We start from the raw sequence: 21,928 nt of genomic DNA, 5'->3' as shown, positions 1-21,928 counted from the left end.
CCCTGGTCTTAACAGTCATCCTAATGTTAGTATTGAGGATGTAAAGATGAAGAAGCTGTAGTCCTCACCTTCAAGGAGCTCGTATTCTTAGGGGAACTAATCTGCAAATAAATTTGGATTTTGATAAGTGACCAAACCCTTCCATGTAGAAACTGTTAGGGGAAGAGTCCAGGAGAAATATCTCTAATCCACCAGTGATGGTGGGCTCCTAACAATGAATGCCTTGAACAAGTAGCAACAAAGTCCAGTCTTAAAGCGTGGTAGGAGTTAGCCTTCCTATTTATGGGAGGGCTTCCTATTTGTGAGATGAGGGCCTTTAGCTCCAAATGTTGTTCTTGGCTCCATAATTGGATGGCTGGCTCTGCTAGAGGCCAATGCTGCATGCAGTTTATTGATGGATCTTGCAGATTGCTGTTTTATTAGAGTAAAGAAACACTCTCATCTCTGGGTCTCTCCTACTAGCTTCCTTCTTATAGGATAACCCCTCCAACCCTGTGAGGGTGTCCTCCCATTTCTGGAAGCATGTTCTGTGCTTCCCAGGTTGGAACTTTCTTTGAGTTGTAGGCCTTTTCTCAGGGCCTTCCCCTATTTGAAGGGGATAGTATTAGGTTGTCCTCTCAGGAAGTGATTCTGAATGCCTGCCCCCACACCCTCCCCAGTCCGTGGGTTGTGCTTCATATTCTGCTATTTTTTCACATTTATGTCCATTCTCTTAGATTTCGTGAAGTTTCCTGCTAACCTTTCCGGGCCTCTGCTTCTCCTGGGATCCAGAAAAATGTATAAGGAAGATATTGTGTTCTCTGACCATTCCAGCTGGTCTTCATCCTGTTCTTTCTGCACTCGGTCTTAATCATTCACTCTGTACTTGGGGATCATGTAATTCTCTGCTTAGTCTATCCAGAAAGGGAATAAATAATTTCATTTCATTTGATCCATTCATTTCAGAAATTGAAATCTTCTTCAACAGTATTTTTGGGGGTTGGGTGGGACCAAGGATTGAACTCAGGGGCACACAGCCACTTAACCACATCCCCACATTTAGAGAAAGGGACTCACTAAGTTGCTTAGCACCTCACCTTTGCTGAGGCTGGCTTTGAACTCTCAATCTTCCCGCCTCAGCCTCTGAGCGGCTGGGATTACAGGCATGCGCCACTGTGCCTGACTCAACATAATTTTTTTTTAAAAACATACCCAGAATGATATAAACCTGTTAATGTAAACTTTCTCTGGGTTATTAACATTCACATCTATCCCTACAAGTTCATTTTCATTTATCTTTTTATCTTCCTTCATATTTTAGCATTGTGAGTACAAAATTGTTTAATAAATATTAGAAGAGATGTCTTTCAACCCACTCCTCATACGTGCAACTTTCTTCACATTTCTATCCTAGACGTTAATTTTTTTTTTCCCCTGAACTTGCTCATTTAGGACAGGAGATATGCCATTTACATTCCTATCTTCAAACTCGCATAACAACAGTTAGAGGGTGACCACAGTGGACCCATTGGTGTGGACCGCCTTGGCAAGTAGTCATTTTGAAGTGCTCTGAAGATGAGATTGAAAGAGGTCAAAGTTAGTTTGTAGCTGAATCCCTAGACCAGGTCAGGATCAGTAAGAATGTGAACATTCGGAACTCAGTGTCAACCCCTCTCTCATTAGTGTCTTCACATTGGATGTGGCCACATCACCAGAGCATCCTGCACAGGGACCTGGCTGCTTCCCAAACCTCACACCCACCCCAGAAACCATCATGTCCTCATAGTGTGTTGGTTCAAAAAAGGGTCTGGAGATATTATCTTTTAACAATGTTCTGGGTGTATGTGTGTGTGGGGGGAGGGGGTGTGCTGCTAGAGAAAAATCCTTCTTAATGGGCAGGGGTCCTCTGGTGGAAAAGTAGATTCAACTCAGTATAGAGAACCTGACATTTTCTATACAGGAGGGCAGTGAGCGGTGAAGGATTTCACTGTTTCTTACATACTCATTTCTTCCTAAGCTAGCATTTCAGTAGGATGACAAGCTGATTTTTCAATTTCATTTACCTGTCTCAGAAAACAATGGCTGATAATGTCATCCTGACAAATGAATGAGCGCTCTGGATCACAAAGCTTGTCCATTGTTGTATAGCTTAGTTGTTGTGCAATAAAGTAGAAAATCTTGCTAAAGATCTCGGTATGTTGGCTTAGACCAGCTGTATTTTTCAGAATTTCTAGTAATCTCAATTTCCTCTTGGTTCTGTAGTCAGAGTTGTACCGTCGTTGCAATGAAACCATGCTTTCGTTTCATATAATTATTTTGTCTGTAGGGAAATGTCAGTAGTTCTGACAGTTTTAATTCTTATGTTTACTGACTGCTGTAACTTCTGAATCATAAGTCCCCAGATCAAGCTGAACAGGTTAGAAGACAAAGTGCACTTCAGTGTCACACCTACTCTTAAATCTTAAGTAAGTGAGGGAATATATCAGACACTTTCACTATATTAACTAGTACATTTTGGGCTATTTAACCTATTTTTATATTTTCAGAGTAGATAAAACCCAAATCCTCCCAAGCCTTTTAAATGCAGGAAAAAGTCATATTAAATTGTATGTAGCTAGGCTGGGGTTGTGGCTCAATGGCAGAGTGCTTGCCTAGCATGTGTGAGGCACAGGGTTCGATTCTCAGCACCATGTATCAATAAATAAAATAAAGGTCCATTGACAACTAAAAAAAATATTTTAAAAAAGAAATAAATTAAATGTAGCTAAAACTACTTATGTCTTTACCCATCCCTTTGAGAATTTTCTTAGGTTCCTAAGATGCAGAAAGCACAGGTAGGGATGATACCTGAGGCCCACAGGCCAGGGTATGCATCATTTAATCAAGAGAAGAAACAAACAGTTTATTTCATTGATTTATCTGTTTTAGTTGCAAATACATGGGCTTTTCTAGAAGGACCATTGAGAAAGCTGAGAGTTCTGAGGTACAGAAGGAGTCTTCAGGTCTTAAAACCATCCAGAGCTTGAGTCTCGGCCACTGTGTCTTCTTCAACTCATCTCTATTCAACCTCCCTATAAGAAATTTGCCCTTGGTCTGTAGTTGTGGCTCAGTGGTAGAGCATTTGCCTAGCAAGCACCACAAAAAAATAAATAAAGGTATTGTGTCCTTCTACAACTTAAAAGAATTTTTAAAAAATAAAAGAAATCTGCCCGTGTTTCAGCCTTTTAAATCTTTGGATCCAAACCCTCTTCCACATAGTTCTTTTAATATTCATAGATAGCTATTGCTTATTCCCTAAATTTTCCTTTCTCTGCTTTCAACAGAGATTCTCAACACATAATTTGTATAGCACAATTTCAGGTCCTCTCTCACCATCTTGATTGTTCTCCTCTGAGCAGCCTATAATGTGTAATTATTCCTCTTCATCTAAAAGTGAACTCAGAAAGTTCTTCCTTGAGTTTGCCTGTGGAAGAGGGAGGTGAGACTCAAAAGGAGTTTCCCTTGGATTTTTTTTCCCTAGACCTATATAATGACCTGAAGAATATTAGCACTAATAGCTTTCCAGTTATAAATGTAGATAAAAATGAGTGAGGAAGGGAAGGTCCTTTGTCCCGGCTGGCTGGGCAAAATAACCGGGGGGTGACGAATAACTTGCCTACGTTGATACAGCAGGAGTGGAAGCCGTTTATTGTAGGACAACAGAGCTATTTATACATTTTGTACAGCTTATCTTAATTAGCATAAACTAGATACATCAGTCAACCAATAAGGAATCTCCACACTTAATGGCTTGCTTTTGTTACTTCTCAAACCAATCCCTCTGGCATTTTGCCAGGCACCATCCAGGCTTGTTTACAAACTCTAACATTCCCCTGGCAAAATACCACGTGTTATTTTGACTTGTCTACAGACCTTAACAGTCCTTAGTATCTTAGTGCATTCTTGTGGGATTGTTAGGAATTCAGGATTCTTTGAGAACATTGTTTGGTCTGTTAATACTGATCATTTCAGTGCATCTTAAGAGAAATAGAAAATAGTTAGCATCTGAAGTATCCTTTCAAAAGCATGTTTTCAGATATTTTTACAAACTAGGAGGTTCTGGAAATATAGAGATCAATAAAACATTGAGCACTGATGGAGGAGTCTACAGTGAACAATTATAACACAGTGTGATCAACATTTGAGTCAAGTCACGTTTAAGGTATTGAAGGGCAGACAGCATATTGAGGGGTACCCTCCACTCCAGGCTTATGTCTCTCAGCATAGTATTTTTTCAGCTTCTCCATATTGACAATGTTTATATGCAGTATGCTAGCCGCTGCATCAAGGGGTTTGTGAATGTGATCTCATTTTCATTTATATATGTCAACTTCTTAGAGATTGGTCCGACTATTTGAAGATGGGGGAAAATGGGCAGAGAGTAAGTGACATGCCTAAGGTCACAGTGGGTGTTGATCCAGAATTCAAACCTGATATATCATCTTTCTCACAGCCTTTATGTAAAATTTTACATAGTTCCCAACCATGGGTGAGACATTTGATATAATGCAGACATGTTTGATTGTCACTACTGGTATCCATGGGTAGTGGTCAGGGATGCTGCTAAACATCCTCCTCCAAAGTACAAGAAATTTCTTCAGAATTGAGGAGACTAAAATGTCAATAGGGAGACACCCTGCTGTGGAGCATTGGTCTATCTTTCTGTCAACTTATACAATATCTTTTTAGTGCAGTTATCCCTGAGTATCTGTAAGGTGGGAGGTGAGGGATTTATTTCAGAAACCTTGTGGATTTCATAGTGCTCAAATTCCTCATATAAAATGATGTAGCCAAGCATGGTGGCTCTTGCCTATAATCCCAGTGGCTTTGGAGGCTGAGGCAAGAGGATCTCAAGTTCAAAGACAGCATTAGCAACTTAGGGAGGCCCTAAGCAACTTAGTAAGACCTTGTCTCAAAATAAAGAATAAAAAGGCTAGGGATGTGGCTCAGTGGTTAAGCGACCCTAGGGTCACTCCCTGGTACCCCCCCAAAAAAAGTGTAGTATTTATATGTAACCGACTCACATCCACATACTTTGTCATTTCCACATTATTTATGATACCTAATAAAATGTAAGTGCTGTGTAAATAATTTACTTTGTAATGTTTAGGGAATGAGGACAAGAAAGAATAGTCTGCACATGTTCAATATTGATTTTATTTTCAAATATTTTCAACCTGAGTGTGGTTGAAGCCACATCCTATGGATACAGAGGGCTGACTGTACCTTCAACTACTTTTTAAAAAGAAGAGAGGTAGGAAAGTATAGGGCAATAATAATGGACCAAGACTCTCAATAATGTTAGTCACTAACACTGACCCTGTTTCTCAAATGTACACTTGAGACGATGTATTCTTTTTTACCTTCAAGGAGTTCAAGAATCTGTGGGGACTCCACAAGAATGTGAGGATATTATGCATAAGAAAGCCCTGTACAAGAATTATTCTCAGAAATTCTTGGAGTCCTTGGTGTGAAAATATTTATGTGGGCCACAAGAATCAGCGATAGAGGACCCCACAGCAGATTTCTGTCTGCTCACCCCTCTCCCTTCTCAGCTGACTGCTCCCCGTTCTCTTTATCCACTTTTTAAGTTTTTTTTCCCCCTGAATTTAAAAAAAAAAAATATACCATTTCTTCTCATATCATGCCAGATTTAAAGCAGCTATTTAAATTCTACTTTTTTCCCTTTATATGCCTTTACATAAGCATTTGTGGTTTGGGGGGAATTATTTAAATACCATGCCTTACTTCAAAATGAATAACAACAACTTTGATTCATTCCTTTCTCCCATTCATTCCTGTCCACCTCTAACTTAGTTGAAGGGAAAATAATTCTAGCATTTGTTAAATCAATGCCAGGTTGTATCCTTACACTTAGTGGGTGACCATTAGCTAAATCTGTAGTTAACCAGTCACGGTACCACCATGTTCACTGTAGTAATCCATCAAGTGGATTTCTAAAACTATATTTACTCATAAACACAGTTTTACTGAGGTTTTCCTGGAGTATGGCTTCGCGTTTGTGGTTTTTTCCTATGCAACAAACAGCATCACTGCAAAGTCATTAGGGACTTCCCTGCGAGCCTTTTAATGGTGATCCTTCCTGTGGTGAATCAGTGACCAGCCTTCAGGTGTGCTCAGCACACACTCCAGTGTGTTCCGGCGCAGCAGCTGGATTTATTTATTTATTTTGGGGGAAGGATCCATTTCGGGCTGTGCGATAGGGGAGCAGCGGCTGAGGATGCTCAGTGTCCAGAGCCTGCTCCTGTGCGGCACACCAGCCTCTGCTCCCTTTCCCGTGAGGCCCTGCCTGGGAGGCACTTGGGGGGGGGGGAGGGGGGAGTGTCCTCACTGGGGATAGGAAGGGGCTTTGCTGCCTCCCCCGTCCAGATGGACCTGGGGAGGGGACATGAAGGTGTCAGGTTCAAGTCCTCCCATAGGCCAATTTTCTAAAAGTGCTTTTTAAGTTTCCGTTTGTTTCCAGGAGGGGAGGGCAAGAGGAGCTTTTTCTATTCAAATTCTTTTCCTTGTATGTAGATAGCAAAAGGAAATTCAGCACTGGGCATGTTCGGATGTGAATGGTTTTGCTGATAAGCAACAGCCTCCCGGAACTAAAGACTTAAAATAGTCAGACTCCCTCCCCCCCCCCAGGAGCTGCAAATGGTATCTGCCAAACAGATGACAAAGTACCTTGGACTGAATCACACACAGACAGCATTTTGAACAGAACGCACGGCTAAACTCTTGTAATTACTGTTTATAGCTGGCCAAGGCTCACTAGGAGAGGGCAAACCCAAGAGGAAATAAGTTTCCTGAACCTTGGAGAGATGGCTGTGTGTTAATTAAAGGCCAGGACGGGACGGGTAATTCTCAGACCTGCTCCAAGTTGTTCTTGGGATCACAGTTCACGTTGTCTCTGGAGGGAGTGAGGAGATAATTGGGATCCTTTTTTTTTTTTTCCTGTTCTTTTTTTTTTTTTTCCCCCTCACCTCGTTTTGGTCTCATGGCCTTGAACCCGCAGTGAACTGAAGAGAGAAAGAAATGGATATGTCTGACCCCAATTTTTGGACTGTGCTCTCAAACTTTACTTTGCCTCATTTGAGGAGTGGGAACAGGCTTCGGCGAACACAAAGGTAAAAAAAAAAAAAAACAAAAAAACGCGGGATCCTTCCTTTCTCTTCCCAGAGGCCCCTTGGGCTGGGCTGCTGGAGCCCCTTGGCAACTGGGGTTTTGTTTACGGGGTGACAGTTTGAAAAGTTTATACCTTGCCAGGGGGGCACTGTTTCAGGTATTCAGTCGTCTTTAGGATTTCCTGGGCAGTCCCAATGGATGTGCTTCTCAGGGTTCGCCTTTTGAAATGTGGGTAATAAGACATTTCCTTGTGAGTGGTGGGGAGAGAAAAAGAAGAGGAGGAGGAGACTTTGTCTCAGTCTGTCCCTTTGATCTAGTCATGTTTATCCATTTCATCACTCAGACTTCTTAGCCTCCTGGTACTCTTTGTAGAGCCTTTCAAATGCTCCCCTCTGTTAAATATGTGACCTTTATAAGTTTCAGATGTATGATGTAAAGATAGTCCAAGTTAGCCTCTCTTATATTGACTGCTTAAAGAGGAAGATCTGCATAACTTTGCCATTTTGATTTTTTTTTTTGACTGGTTTGCTGGCATTTATAACTAATACAGGGCTGGCCTTTTCATTTTGAAATATATTTGACAGAATAGGTAGGGGAAATTTTTCAAAGTCAAGATGAGGCTTGTGCTGTAAGTGAAAGGTAATTTGGAGATAGTTTGCTGCCACTTGAAATGAGAAAATATGATTTTAAAGGAGACATTTCTCTCCACATGTCTGCCCAGCACACAACAGTAGCATTGTTGTGGTTTAAGAGGGGTACACCCTCCCAGTTGTGTAAATATGGATTCCTTGTTTTTCATCAAAACTTGCCTTACACGTACATGTGAATGCGCATGAAAGCAACAGCACAGCCAAACAAACAGGATGCATACTATCAGATTTGGAACTTCGCATGCTCTGTGCTCCACTATTGAAAGAACACCAGAAAATGGTTCTTTCTGTTTGCTTATACCTGTAACTATTTGCATAATGTAAATGCAAATATTTAATACTTCGGAAAACTTAGTAATTTTTCCTTTTGAAATTTTCCACGGCGTTTCTTATATTTCAGGATATTCTCACATACACTTTGTATACACACACAAATCACATGCTTGTATGTGTGCGAGTGAGTGAAATCTGGCAGATTTTAAAGTCATACCTTAATATAACTTGAACAATGTTGCTATCACTAAACCATTCTGGTATAAGTTTATGCTTTTTAAATAATGTGTCTATGCTTTTTTTGTTTGGCTTTGTAATATGTTCAGAGACTCTTAATATTGGTCATGTGGTTTTAAGCTGTATCATTGATGTGTCATATCTCTAGAACAACTAAGAAAGTTGAAGAGAGATACATGCAATGCCCAGACAGTCCACTCTTCACATGGTGATAAACCCTATAACTTCTTACCTGTTCATGTTGATGGGAGCCTTTTATGTTTCTGAGTGGAGCAGTCTTGCCTGCCATGTAGCCTTCGCTCATACCAGGAGCCAGTTCTTGGGGAGATAAGGCTGCCCTGGCATTATACTTGTGTGTCTGAACCTGAAAAGCAGCTTTTCCTCCCTTTGCCTACCTGTTGGGAGAGTCTGATACCCGAGGAATTCTCAGCTGGTCAGCCCTGGCTTTAGGACAATATTCGCCCAGTCTGATCAATTCAGTTCATTTAACTTACATTGGCAGAGAGTCTAGGTTCTAAAGGAACCTGGGTTCTTCCCAGCAAAATGGGAAATTATTAGAGGACCATGTCCATGTTCCCCGCACCCCTCACCAAATCACAGACCTTATATTCGGTTCAGCAAAACAGACAGGGAGGTGGATTTTCCTCCATCCTTCTAGGAGTATAGATTATCACAGCCTGTTTATTATTGGGGACCTTCAGGATTCTTGGAGTTTGGAAGTAAACATCCAAAAGATCCTCTCTGCATCCTTCTAGTCACTCTCTATCTCAAAACGCCAGCACTGCTTTAGATTTGCATGTTGAGTGTCCCTTACCTGAAATGCTTGGAACCAGAAATGTTTCAGATTTCAGTTTTTCAGAATTTGGGATGTGTTCATAGACTTTACTGGTTGAGCATATTTGAATCTTTCCGATTAGGAATAAGGTCCTCTCCGTAGATTTGGAAAAATGAAGGGCATGTTTCCTTCCTCTCCAGGGAGCACATATAGCTGTGTATTATGTTATTTTGACAGTGGTCAATTCTGTCTGTATACTTCCATAATGGCATAGAGCATATACTTGCAATCCAACTCTTTCCCTTCTGGGATACTCCTTAACCGCACTAAAACCTGTCTTCTTTAACTCTAACCCCATTTCTTACCTAGATGGGCAGGTTCCCTAAAAATTTCTCCTTTTCAGAGGACCTTTTAATTCCCCAATTGTACTGTTCATTTGCCAGGCTCAGTGGAAGATGTCCTCAGTATCTAGTTGAGGCCACTCATCCTTGCCCTCTTTCAGACTTGCATCAGCCCTTGGATTTTCTGTCTGGCCCAGCCCTAGCTTCTTTCCTGCACACCTGTTGACTTGTCTGATATATCATTCATTTTGATGTTTTAGCCCAGCTATGTGTTTGGATTCACATTGTAATCTAGAGAATCTCATCTTAACCTATTCTTTAATATCAGCTGCTTCTTCTTTTTTTTTTTTGCAAGCATAAAATACAGCTATGAGCCTGTCAATGAGCATCTTAGAGCTCATAGGGATAGGTTTGTGCCACTTAAATAAAAGGTAGATTGAATGGTTTCAGAATCCTACCTTAAACCTGAGTTATGGTTCCAGTAGTTGTCATGCAAGTTTTTGTTTTGCTGCATCATGTGTACCTTCCAGGTCCAGCACAACACTGGCTTGTTGGTTTGGTTTGTCCTCTCACAGGAACACTTTTAAGGTTCCTCTTTCAATTCAGAGCCCTGCCTGGCCTGTAACTCCCAGAGTTCTTAGGGAAAGGACCCTATAGACTTACTGTCAGGGCAAGATCTTGAGGATTGTAGAATACTGAGAAGTGCTTCCTCAACCTTCATTCTGTTTTGTTTTTGCCATAGCAGACATTGGGCTGTCCAGATGCACGTGGACTTTTGTCTGCTGCTTTGCTGTAAATCTGGGATATTCCACTGGAAATGGTTTCTTTCCATGACTGCCTTTGCCCTTCTCTCTCCTTCCCTAGTTTAATCAAGGCCATCTTAAAACAGCCATTCACCTGTTACTTTGAGGAACAGGAATCTGGGCTTCACAGATACACTTTCACCTTTTTTTTTTTTTTTTTTTTAAGACGGAAGTAAAATTCACATCTTTAAAAATTTTAAACTTTGTAGATCTGTGGATACTGTGCCCCCCCTTCACAGCAATGGGAGTTAATTGGTCTGAGTCCCCATTACTGTCTCTGCTTATAACATCTTTTGACATTTGATTAGGAATGAGGGGATGAGATCAAGCTTGTGTTTCAGTTACATTTCCTTTGGATCCTAGTACAGGCTAACATGGATTTCTTAATGTTGCTACTAAGTTTCAAGATGAGACTTTCATTTTGTTGAAGTACTGTCTTGAGAACCTAGAAGGTGCTTAATTTTTACTCTTAATGTTCAGAAATCTGTCATGTTTTCATTTGGTCAAAATGATGACCTACAAACTTGGATGACACCTCTATCAGTAAAACCCTTATCCATGCCAATGAGCAGTTTGTGACATAGTTGGTCAGGCTGAGCAAATTTTTGAATGCATTTTCATAAGAACTCCAAATTCTGAGAACCAAGGGACAAAAGAATGTTTTTTGTTTTGTTTTGTTTTGGTTTGGTTTTGCTGAATTTGCATTACTCAGCAGTTGCTTTGAACAGCAGGTACATTTAGGGATCTTAAACTAACTGCTCTAGTTGTCAGAATGTACTGAATTTTTATGCACAATTTATCTTGCCTTCGTCTGTAGTGTTTGGTGAGTTTTTCTCTTTGTTTTGCTCATGAATTTATGAGAAGGATAGAGAATAGACTTCTTTCCTGCTTTGGCACTCTGGATGTTGGTGAATTTATAGTCACCCTTTGTACCCAAGCCCAGTCAAATTTACAATAATTAAGCACCTTTATGTACCTGGGCACTCTGACCCCAAACTGAATTGCAAACCATGGTAATGGCAAGTATTTACAAGGTACATATAAGCCCTAGGAGTGGCTTGTGCTGAAGCCACTCAGGGAGCCAAAAAAGGCATCACATAGAAAAAGCAATACTTCAGGAAGTTTTGAAGGATAGATTAGGTATTCATCTGACTATGCAGGACCTTCCCAAGGGGCAGAAGAAACAGTGGTTTGGTGGCCTTAGCAACACAGAGTGCAGGGATAGCTGGATATTGCTAGAGCAGAAGAACATAACTCAGTATTGGTGGAGCAGGAAGCATGAAGAGGTAGTCCAGCATCATGGCTAGCAGGGTAGATCGAAGCCAGTTTGCCTGCTTTCAAATCTTGACTCTAGTTAGGTTCTTTGGACTTTAGTTGCTCATCTGTGAAATCGGGATAAGTTAATTACTTAGGATTATTGTAAAGATTAAAATGCATTCATATGTATAAATTGCTTAATGTGCTGACTGGCACATAAAAACTCTGAATAAGTCTTAGCTGTTACCATTATCACTATTACGATATGGGGATGAGACTGGGGAGGAGAACTGAGGAAGCTTGTTCTTCTTCCTGTGTGGGAGGGAGAAGACTGGTGGTACTGGGGAGTTCAGCCTAGGAGTGAGGATGAGACCTAGACACCAATCAGTAAGTCATTAGAGTTTCCTAGCTGAAAGATTTTGCAGGCCTGAATAAAGAATATAGAGTCTTTGAGAGAGATTAAAGAAGTTAAAATTGATAGAATTCAATGAGCTATTGGCACTGAGGGACAATGAAAAATTCCTTGATAGTCCTGGGGTTTTTGACTTGGGGAACCAGGGAAATGGAGGAACCACCTGTTCATATAAGAGTTGGGGAGAAGACATAAGGACTTGTACTTGCGATCACCTATTTTATCTCCCTAAACACAGTTATATCCACCCTTGTTGAGTGTCATCTGTTGTGTGCTGGAAGCCATAGGGCATTCATGCTTTCATCCAACCCATGCTGGTCAAGTGGAGCAGTGGTGGACAGGACAGGGTGCTTGCACCTCACCAATAAACAAGCATCTAAGCTGAGAAGAGAGAGTAACTGGGCATGGGGTGAGGGATGCTTTAGATAATGTGGTCAGGGAATGTCTTTCCAAAGGCTAATATTTAAGAGGAGACCTAAAAGATGAGAAAGAGTGGTCTATGGGAAGAATCTGAAAGGAGCTATCTGGGATTATCAAAGGCTCTAGGTGTTTGGTTAAATATATAGGGACAGGGCACTTGGGCAGGCCAGACTAAAAAGGACAGGCATGGGAATCATCATTCAAATTATCAGAAAAACGAATTAAGCTTTATCTGGGAGAGCTAAAAGGACCTTGTTTAAGGGATTAGCAGAGATGCAACCAGGTATAGGATAAGAGTTTTGGTGAGAGGGGGAGAATCTCCTAAGAAACAAGGGTGCCGAAAGAAAGAGTGTTTTAGTAAGGATCAAGGAGGAGAATGGTCCAGTGGTTCATAGTTAAAGTAAACGTGTATGTTGTTTCTGGCTCTTGGGAGGTCATTGATGACTTTGGCAGGAATAGTTGTCCTAAAATGTTGCGCTGGGGTGGGTGTGTCACAAGCCAGGAAACAGGTGTGAAGTGAGGAACTGGAGACTGGAGGGTAGTGCCCACTCTCTGTGGGATGCTAAATCCACTAGCCACACATCATGATGTCCTGCCCTCTGCTCATTCATGGCTGGCCCTACAGCCCTCATCCCTGAATCATATCCCCTTACTCACAGTTGCTCACTTGATCGTCTGCTTCATTGCCCAAGTTGGCAATGACAGTTTCCTTTTCACCTCCTCTCTGGCAGCTCCAGTTCTTTCCACAGCCTATGAGTCTCCTCTTTCTACAGGTTTTCACTTGGAGTTTCTCAGGTTTTAAAGCCCTAACTTGGAGCCTCCCCAGTTCCCAGTCACCACTCCCCGGGTCTCCTTTTGATCCCTGGGACTCAGCTTTTCCCCTGCAGCCCTTTCTCCAGGTGGCTGAGACCTGGTCCCACTTGTTGCTCCTTCTCTTCCTGCCTGACCTGAGGGCTTAGCCGCTCCCTGAATCTCTGAGCCCATTTCCTCCCACTCTGTGCTTTGTCCAGGCCTGTTTTGTAACTGCTTCTTTTCATCCTTTCTTTGCACCCTGGACTGTATTCTGCATATCCCTGCAGGGCTCGCCCTCCCATACTTCTCTCATCTCTGGTTAGCTCCAACATGGCAAATGTCACAGATATTCCCAGGGAGGAGGTGAAAGCTGAAACCTCAAAGACCCAAGCAGCCACTTCCTCTCTGAGTGATTTCTGCTAACAGACTGGCCATTCCACCTTGTGACAGGGAGTTTTCTCACAGACTCCACATTCCTTATTAAAGCTCACCAGGCACAAAGGACACAGTAGGAATATGCACATTTCCAAAACATTGCTTTTGGCCTCTAATTTGAAGTTCACAGTAGTTGCTTGCAGTTAGTTTGTTTTACCCCTGGAATGTGCAGATCTTTTGTGAGGGAATAGAAAAGGGACACATAGAGGAAGGGAGGAAAGAAATGAGAAAAGTGGAATAAGGTGGACACAGAGGTGTATGGAAATGCAAAAAGTGGATTTCAAACAAAGTTCATCAAAAATAAATCATTAGCCAGGCAGGGTGGCATGGTAATCCCAGTGACTAGGGACACTGAGCAGGAGGACTGAAAGATGAAGGCCAACCTGGGCAATTTTTCTTAAAATTTTTAATTTAAATTAATTTAAATTTTTCAAAATTAAAAAGGGGGGGGGCTGGGTGCTATGGATGTTGTTCAGTGATAAGGTAACTCTGAGTTCAATCCCTAGTCCCAAAATTAAAAATTAAAAAAAAAAAAGGAAGGGAAAGAGGGAAAGAAATCAGCCATTAGAATATGGAGCGTATGCTCATGCATGTAGGCTGTTCCTTGCTGTAATTGAACAGCACTCTGAACAGTGTATGCATGTGTTTGCCTTAACTTTGGAGGCAGGGTAGTGTACTGACAAGTCCACAGTGAGGGGTAGGACCTTTTATTCTTTTACGACTTTGCTTTCTTTTCTTTACAAATATATTCTGTTACCAAAAGCCTAAATAACTTCTTCAAAAGACACAATCATAAGCTTCAAGATAGAAACCATTAGCTTTCTAGACTATAAGCTGACAGATATTAGGATCAAGAAGTTATTTAAAGCCATATGTAGAGATGGCCCTCAGAGGAGAAATCCTGGGATTGAATAATTCTGGAGCTTTCTCCTTGAAAGGGAATGAGCTGGGTTCTTGGGGGGGGGGAGGTTAAGATTAGAGGCCCTCAGCCCCACCCGTCTCTATACACACCCATTTCTAGTGTGAGTGAACATGCACAAAGCTATTTTAATCTGAACTGCCTTCACTGAGTAACCTAGTCATTTGAGAATGACATCATAGTAACTGAGTAATCCCTTTGAAAGTTAAAAGTAGAACCAAGACATTAAAATGATCCTGGGGCTACCTGGATGAAAGTAGGCTCAGGATGTGCATATAACCATCCATTAAAAGCAGTCACTCTCTATCTGTAGAAGTCTTGACTATTTAGTGGCAGATTTAGTTTTTGTAATACATAGCACATTTGTAATTAGATGTCTAAATAAATGTTCACACGATTGTTAATACTTGTAGTTCTGCTACTTACATTTTCTTTCCCTCTATCTGCCTGGAAATGAGGAAAATTCCATTCATGAACTTGGTTGTCAATTCTGATAATGTTGACCTAACCTTGTTAATATAATCAGAGGGCGTGTGGGACTTTTAGCCACACGAATGGCTACTGTCCATGCTTATTAGAGAAGGTGATTATACTGATATCAAACTGAACCATCACATTATTTAGTCTTAAAGAGAAAAGACACTAGCATAGACTTTAGGCTTTGAACAGGACTTGTCAGTGAAATAGTTGATAAGAAGAATAGGCAGTCATTATTGTTTAGCTCTTATTTTCTTAAGCATTGCTTGCTTTATTATAGAACCCTGGGAATTTCTACATTCTGCTGACTTTGTGGTCTTCCATTTATCAGTGACTCTGATTCTGTTAGAGTTTAGGGTCTCTTAGCAACTGCAGTTGCAGGCAAAACTACAGGCAAATGCAGATCTTGACATAGTAGGCCAACTGCCATTTATATTTTGAATTTATTGTGTAAGGTTTAACTCTTGAAGGTAAGAACCAGTATCCATGTCCCTGGAAACAGTTTCTAACCTAATGTGGAAGTTCAAATTGCAAGTATCTTTGGGAAGTAATATATTAAGCTGTAGTGAATCAGCTGGGTGGAAGGAATAGGGATTTAACAGATCACATTGTGAAATTTACTGAGGTTTCCGAAGGTCTTGGTCCCATAGAGGGAAGAAAGAATAGCTTCACCACACCCTCTTTACCATAGGAGTATTGGTATAAAATGTATTTGCTGTGCTTTTTATTGTTACTGATTTTAAATATTTTAGTGTATGTTTATGTCTCAGACTTGACACTGAGTATTAGAATACTACCTAGACTATTAGAATACTACCTAACCACTGTTGAATTTTTTTGCTATTAAATCTGAAGGAAATCACTGAGCCTGTAGCTTACCTGAAAACCACTTAAGCCTCCTTCTCATTCATGTCTTTTAAAATGCAATGTGAGAGAGATCTTTAAATTAGAAATTATAATTATTAAATATTTTACTTTACAGATATGTGGAGGGCTGAAGGGGGAAAAGTACTTTTGTTGTGGGAAAAACTGGAGCTGAATAAAGCTCTCTAGGAAATACGGTAAATGAATCCTTTGTTACTATAAAACAATAGCCAATAAGTGGCTATTATGTAATGTTATTTCTTAAGTCTGAGTTAGATGGCTTGTTGATCTTGGAACTTGAGATAAAATTCCTATTGAACTATGACTTTCACTTGGCTAATCTCAACATTTTTTTTGATAGAAAGATCAAAGAATTGTCCAAATAGATTTTGAATCTATGTTGGACAAATTTTATTTTTCCATGTGAGGATTAATGGAATTCTTTGTCTCAGTGTGCATCCAGATGAACACAGATAATATTCTAACTCCAAAACAGGCTCATTGTAAAATCACCCTATGCTCCACAGTGCAGACAGGTGGCAGAAGAACTGGCAGGCACATCATCCGCCTTGGCAAATTGAATGAGTGATTGTGGATTGACATTTTCTATACCTGGTAGGTCCCTAGGTAGATGGATTTCTCCTCTTTGATCTTAACTGGCCATAGTGGGCAGTGGTGGGATGGCTTGAATGTGGGTAGTTCAGGGGGCTTTGGGTAATAGTTGTCGTTATGGATTCTGTGCAATAAGTGTCTGTGCTTATAGTCATTATTTCCTGCATGTGTGTGGTAGATATTTGGACCATGAAGTTCAGAAAGAATAAAAGTGTTTTGTTTTTTTTTTTAAACTGTGTAACTGTAAAATTTGCATGTAGCATTCTTTCTCATAGATGTCTTCTTTCCTGTCACATTCTGGTAAGTTAGCTTTAGAAATCAAGGATTTTTAAATTGAGATACCCATGTTTTCTTAACATTGGACTTCATGCTCAAGATTAGAGACCTGCTCTCTTCAGCTCATTTCTTAGATCTTGGTGATTTTGATGCCATTTTACCAGCTTAGCTGTTGCCAAGATGTCCTCCTGCCAGGTAGCCTTCATGTTACTTTGATATTGTGATAGTCACTGGTCATTTGATGACTTCTTATAGGAAGCCCTTTAAACAAGAACAAATCTTACCTTTTTGAGATTTAACCTTAAAATTAGTAGATCTTCTCACGTCAGACTTAAGGGATTTGGACGTTAAGAGGCACAGATATTGAACTGATTACATATTACTATGATACAACTTTCTGGTGCCATTCCAAGGCCATGCAAATATTCCATGGAATGTGTCCCAGAGTGAAAATCCATGAGGGAAAAGGGCTTTGACTCTTGGCACAGAGTTACATATTCAGAAGCATTGTATTCAAGCCAGAGTAAATATATATGCCCTTTACACTTTCTTTCAGTTAGCAGAAATCACCTCTAAACACTTACTTTGGCATTGAGGAAGCTCGTCATGACCTATTGTTCCAGAAAGATTATAGTCCTGTTTTAAGCCAGCTCTTTAGTTCCCATGTAACTGACATGCCCAGCCGGGAGCTGGAGAAACAGCCTTCGCTTTTCAAACCTTCCATTCTAGTAGGTGTATCCAGCAGGCAGTGGCTTGTAGCTGTTCCTTCAGCCACTTAACAGGTTTGATTTCAAATCTATTTAATAGAGAAACTAACATGGTTGGAGGGTATTCATGGCCCAACATTTATGGATTTTGTTGGGAAGTCCCAGGTGTGTATATATCTTAAACTCTATATTAAGGTCTGTTAAACTAAAGTGGTTTTGTTTTTGCTTTTGCTCTCCTTTGGTATGTTTTTGTCTTCTGGTCTTAGAGTTTCTTAAAATATCTTAGGGGTTAGACTGGGGAGTATTGCACTTGTCCTGGGGGCTGCACAGCTCTCTTTCCATTCTTTTCCTTTGGCTGCCTTCAAAGCACTGAAGAGAAGTCGAGTGATTGTAAAACAGGGCCAAAAGACAGGGAAACTAAGAGCTGGAGGAGTAAGCTCTGAAACATGGGAAGTTAATTACAGTTAAAAATACTTAGAGGGGCTGATTTATGAGTCACACATCTCTTTGTGACCCTTTTACTGCCTTGAGAGCTTGCAGCAGATGCGCCTGAATCACCCTCTGAAACCTGATAACCTAATAACCTAGTTTCACCAAGTTTGACTTGGGTGGACGGGGTATGGGGATTTGTCACATTGCCTCATTTTTTTTTTTTTTCTCTGTGTCCCAGCTATGGATTGATGTGCCTTTTACGTGACCAGGGTTAGGATTACCATCGAGGAGACAAAAACAATGTATGGGATGATGGTTTCCTTCGAGTAGCTCGACTTAGTGAGATTAGAAAGCAATGTAGACAAATAATTATAGTAAAATGATGATCAGTGGAAGATCCACCAACATCAGCCAATGAGTAGTGACAGGGAGAATATCTAGTGGAAATTTTTTATAAATTGTCTCACTGAATCCACAGGATGACTTTGTGAAGGTTATATTATTATTATGTTTATTATACAAATAAAAAAATTGAGATGCAGAATAATTATTTAACTATCCCCAAATCTAACCAGTAGAAATTGGCAAATTCTAATACAGCATTGCTGTTGTGTTCCCAATGGAATCAGAGATTCAATAATATTCTAATTATCAAAAATAGTATTCGTAAAGTATGATGATTGTCATATCTTAATTTTATAGAACAGATGTCTCTTAGCAATAAGATACTAGCAGAATATAAGCCTGATAATTTTTATCTTTTCCATAGAAATTCCACTTTGCTTTCTGAGGGAAGAGTGAAAAATAGAAGTAGATTTTATTTCATTTTAAAACTGCCACCTGCTGCTTCTCTTTCTCATTAATGGAAATTGTGGATGTAATCTCCTGTAATTTCCTCATCTTAAAGCATCACAGTTTATGATGGTGTTTGAGTGGGCTTGAACTTTTAAATTGAAGCTTTACTTAGGGTGTAGCTCTGAGCAGCTGCTATTTTACAGACATTTTGAATGAGTAATACCCCCTGCACCAAGACTTATTTTTTCTGAGATTTTCCTCTATGTATTATAAAATCCTGTGTATTCACAAAATGTATGTTATGCACATGTCTCAGAACCTCTATTGATATTGTGGTAGTTCTTTTAGTTTGTTTCATAGAAAGGACAAAATCCCTATTACCTGTTAGCGCAGTGAAATACTAGAAAAGGTCTTTTGGGAGATTTTAGTGATGAATTACTTATAGGCTTCTTTTTAAAATATAATACTTCCTCTTGAATATGGTAAGTTAACTATTCTTATGAAGGATGGCTTGGTGATACTTAAATATATCTTTCCTTTGGGGAAATCATTGAATTTAGAGAACAAAGACGCAACTGCTTTGTAATGCATAAACAATTGTATGAGAGTAAACTCTTATAAATATTGTGTCCAGAATTCTCTGAACAACAGGAGGGGAAAACATACCCTTCACTGGCTATCTCTTTGCTTCCGGTGGTACAACATATGAACTCTGTGAGCTGTTTTTCAGGAATAGTTGATCCCTTCTAAGGACTGATTGAAAGAAGTCTTCTTTTCAGTCACTTTTTTAAAAGTTAGAGGAGGTATTTTTCAGACTTTAGATTACTACTGGAATGGGATTGACCACTTGTATTTATGTAATATAGAAAAAGAAAGGCCAAGTGACTAAGTGTGTTTGTTTTGTTTTTAAGTTGGGTTTATTGAGGTACAGTTTACATACAAAAAAAACCACCTTATTAAATGCATATTTCACTGAGTTTTAACAAATACATGTAGCTAATATCACAAGAAAAGTATAAGATATTTCTATTGCCTTAAAAGTTTTACATATTTTAATAGTTTTAAAATGCTAACATGAGATTAGAATGTTTTGTTTTGCCTCCACAATTTGTCACTTAAATTCTTTTACTAAAATTTCAGGGTTTTTTTTTCCCCTAGTATCTTTTTTTCTATTCCAGTATTCCATTCTGGGTGTCATAGTTCATTATGTCAACTTCTTTAAACATCATTTTTCTAAAGGAATAATTAGCACATAGTTTGATTGCATGGTTCAGAATGTCAAGTGAAATTCCAAGAAAATACATCAGAAAAAGATATTTGAAAGAAAAGCATAAACTATATTGTATGATTCGTTATTAGTACATAATAGCCCCTTTGATGCTACATGAATGAAGAAGTTGTTAGAAACTAGATAAACAAATTTGACTAAAAGGAAATGGTTAAAAATAATTTGGGGTTGTTAATTGGGGAAGGAAGCAGAGCCATGAGGTAGAAATATTTACCTATGATGTGTGTGTGTGTGTAAGACATTGTGTGTGTGTGTGTGTGTGTGTGTGTAAAAGATATGTGTGTGTGTGTGTGTGTGTGTGTAAGACATATTTTTTAAGATATGGCTTATTATTATTGGAAAGTAGGGAGGGAGATCCAAAAGGACTCTTGGAATTTATGTAAGGGAAGACTGAGAAAGATATGCATTTTACAAAAGGTCAATTTAAGCTTCCTTATTTGATTGTAAAATAATTAAGTATTCCCACTATTGTATCATATTTTCATTCCAGTGAAACTTACATAACCTTTAAGATAAATTTTAAATCAGCACATGTTTAAAATAAAAATTTCTGAAAATAAAATCATAAAGAAAAATTATCCTAAAATCATCTATTGCTCATATAGAAACCCTGTGTGTGTGTGTGTGAATGTTTGCCTATATGTGTACACACTCCATAAAACTCCTGTTTTTTTTCTACCTTGGGCTTTATGCTCTGTCCCCAACCCCCATGAGATTCTTTTAAAAAGTCTGAACTAGAAATTTTGAAAAACCTCTATAATGTAGGAGAAAGAATAGACAGGACGATGGCAAAGTCATGGGGACATATTTGGGATTTGCTTAGAAGGCACCCTGCTCAGGCTCTGCCCTACCTATTTTGGGAGTGTCCAAGGCCACCTGCCCTGATGTGCTGCCAGGGTAGTGGGCTGGGGGTGGGCATGAATACTAGTGATGTCACTGGAAGGTCTCACATTTTAGGTACTGTTTTTTCCCTGTATTTAGATCTCTCTTGAAATGCTCCTTTAAAAAATACTAATGCTAACTTAGATTCCAATTACCATCTCCCCACAGGCTTAAATGTTAAACCTCAAGTTCTAAACTTTATCCCTTATGTATGGGAGCAATCTTGCCAGATGGCAGGCCAATTAATATATTTTTGCAAGGTGCAGACATTTTTTTCTCCATAGGGGAACAATGAATCCATCTGTTCCACATCTTCCTTTCTCCTTTGTCCTTTGGGGGAAATCATCGTTTAATTTTCAGAAATAAATTGTGCAACTCTGTGATACTTTCTGCTTTTTTTTTTCTTTTAATCATGGAAACTTTTTTATACACTAAACCCTATATTGTGGATTAAAATATAAGGACCATATAAGATCACCCAAAGTTTATTAGTCAACTTTTCATTGTTGTAATCAAAATACCTGACAAGAGCAACTTAAAGAAGGAATAGTTTGATTTGGGGCTCATGGTTTCAGAGGTTCAGTTCATGGTCAGCCAACTCCATTGCTCTGAGATGGTGTATTATGGCCAGAGGAAAGGCACTAGGAAGCAGAGAGTGGGGTGGGAGGAGGGGAGGGAGAGAAGGAAGGAGGAGCTAGGGATATAAGATATAATCCTCCAGGGCACACCTCCAGAGACCTACTTCTTCCAACCATACCCAACTCATCTACAGTTACCAGTTAGTACATTTGAATTATTAATCCACTAAGTGGATTAATCTATTGATTAGGTTATAGCTCTTATAATCTAATAATTTCACCTCCTGCATTAACACAGAAGCTTTTAGAGGATACCTCATATCCAAACCATAACACAGGGTAGTACTTTTTTTGAATGTTGGATATGTTGAGTCATGTGTTCAAAAATGAGCTGGGCATGGTAGCACATGTCTGTAAATCCCAGCTGGCTCCTGAGGCTGAGGCAGGAGGATCATGAGTTAAGAGCCATCAATTTAGCAAGGCCCCTCAGCAACTGAGATCCTATTTCAAAATAAGAAATAAAAAGTGCTGGGGATGTGGCTCAGTGTTCAGTG

At 39.7% G+C, this 21,928-nt stretch overlaps 1 protein-coding gene across 14 annotated transcripts in view; it reads left to right on the top strand.

The window, feature by feature from the left end:
* Mast4 (microtubule associated serine/threonine kinase family member 4) overlaps positions 1–21,928 on the top strand; it is a 554,645-nt gene that overhangs the window by 386,523 nt on the left and 146,194 nt on the right. The window contains exon 1 of one of the 14 annotated variants that reach the window (XM_013356108.4): positions 6,721–7,151. The exons of 12 other annotated variants lie outside the window; for them this stretch is intronic. In XM_013356108.4, coding sequence (XP_013211562.2) covers positions 7,060–7,151 — 92 coding nt within the window. In that variant the 5' untranslated portion in view covers positions 6,721–7,059. Of the gene's footprint in view, positions 1–6,720; positions 7,152–21,928 lie in introns of those variants that run through there. One more of the 14 variants, XM_013356109.4, reaches the window with a different exon arrangement.

Source organism: Ictidomys tridecemlineatus, chromosome 1, assembly GCF_052094955.1.
Source record: "Ictidomys tridecemlineatus isolate mIctTri1 chromosome 1, mIctTri1.hap1, whole genome shotgun sequence".
NCBI classification, from domain to species: Eukaryota; Metazoa; Chordata; class Mammalia; order Rodentia; family Sciuridae; genus Ictidomys; species Ictidomys tridecemlineatus.
The sequence above is the reverse complement of the archived record's forward strand: the minus strand, read 5'-3'. Positions and strand labels throughout refer to the sequence as shown.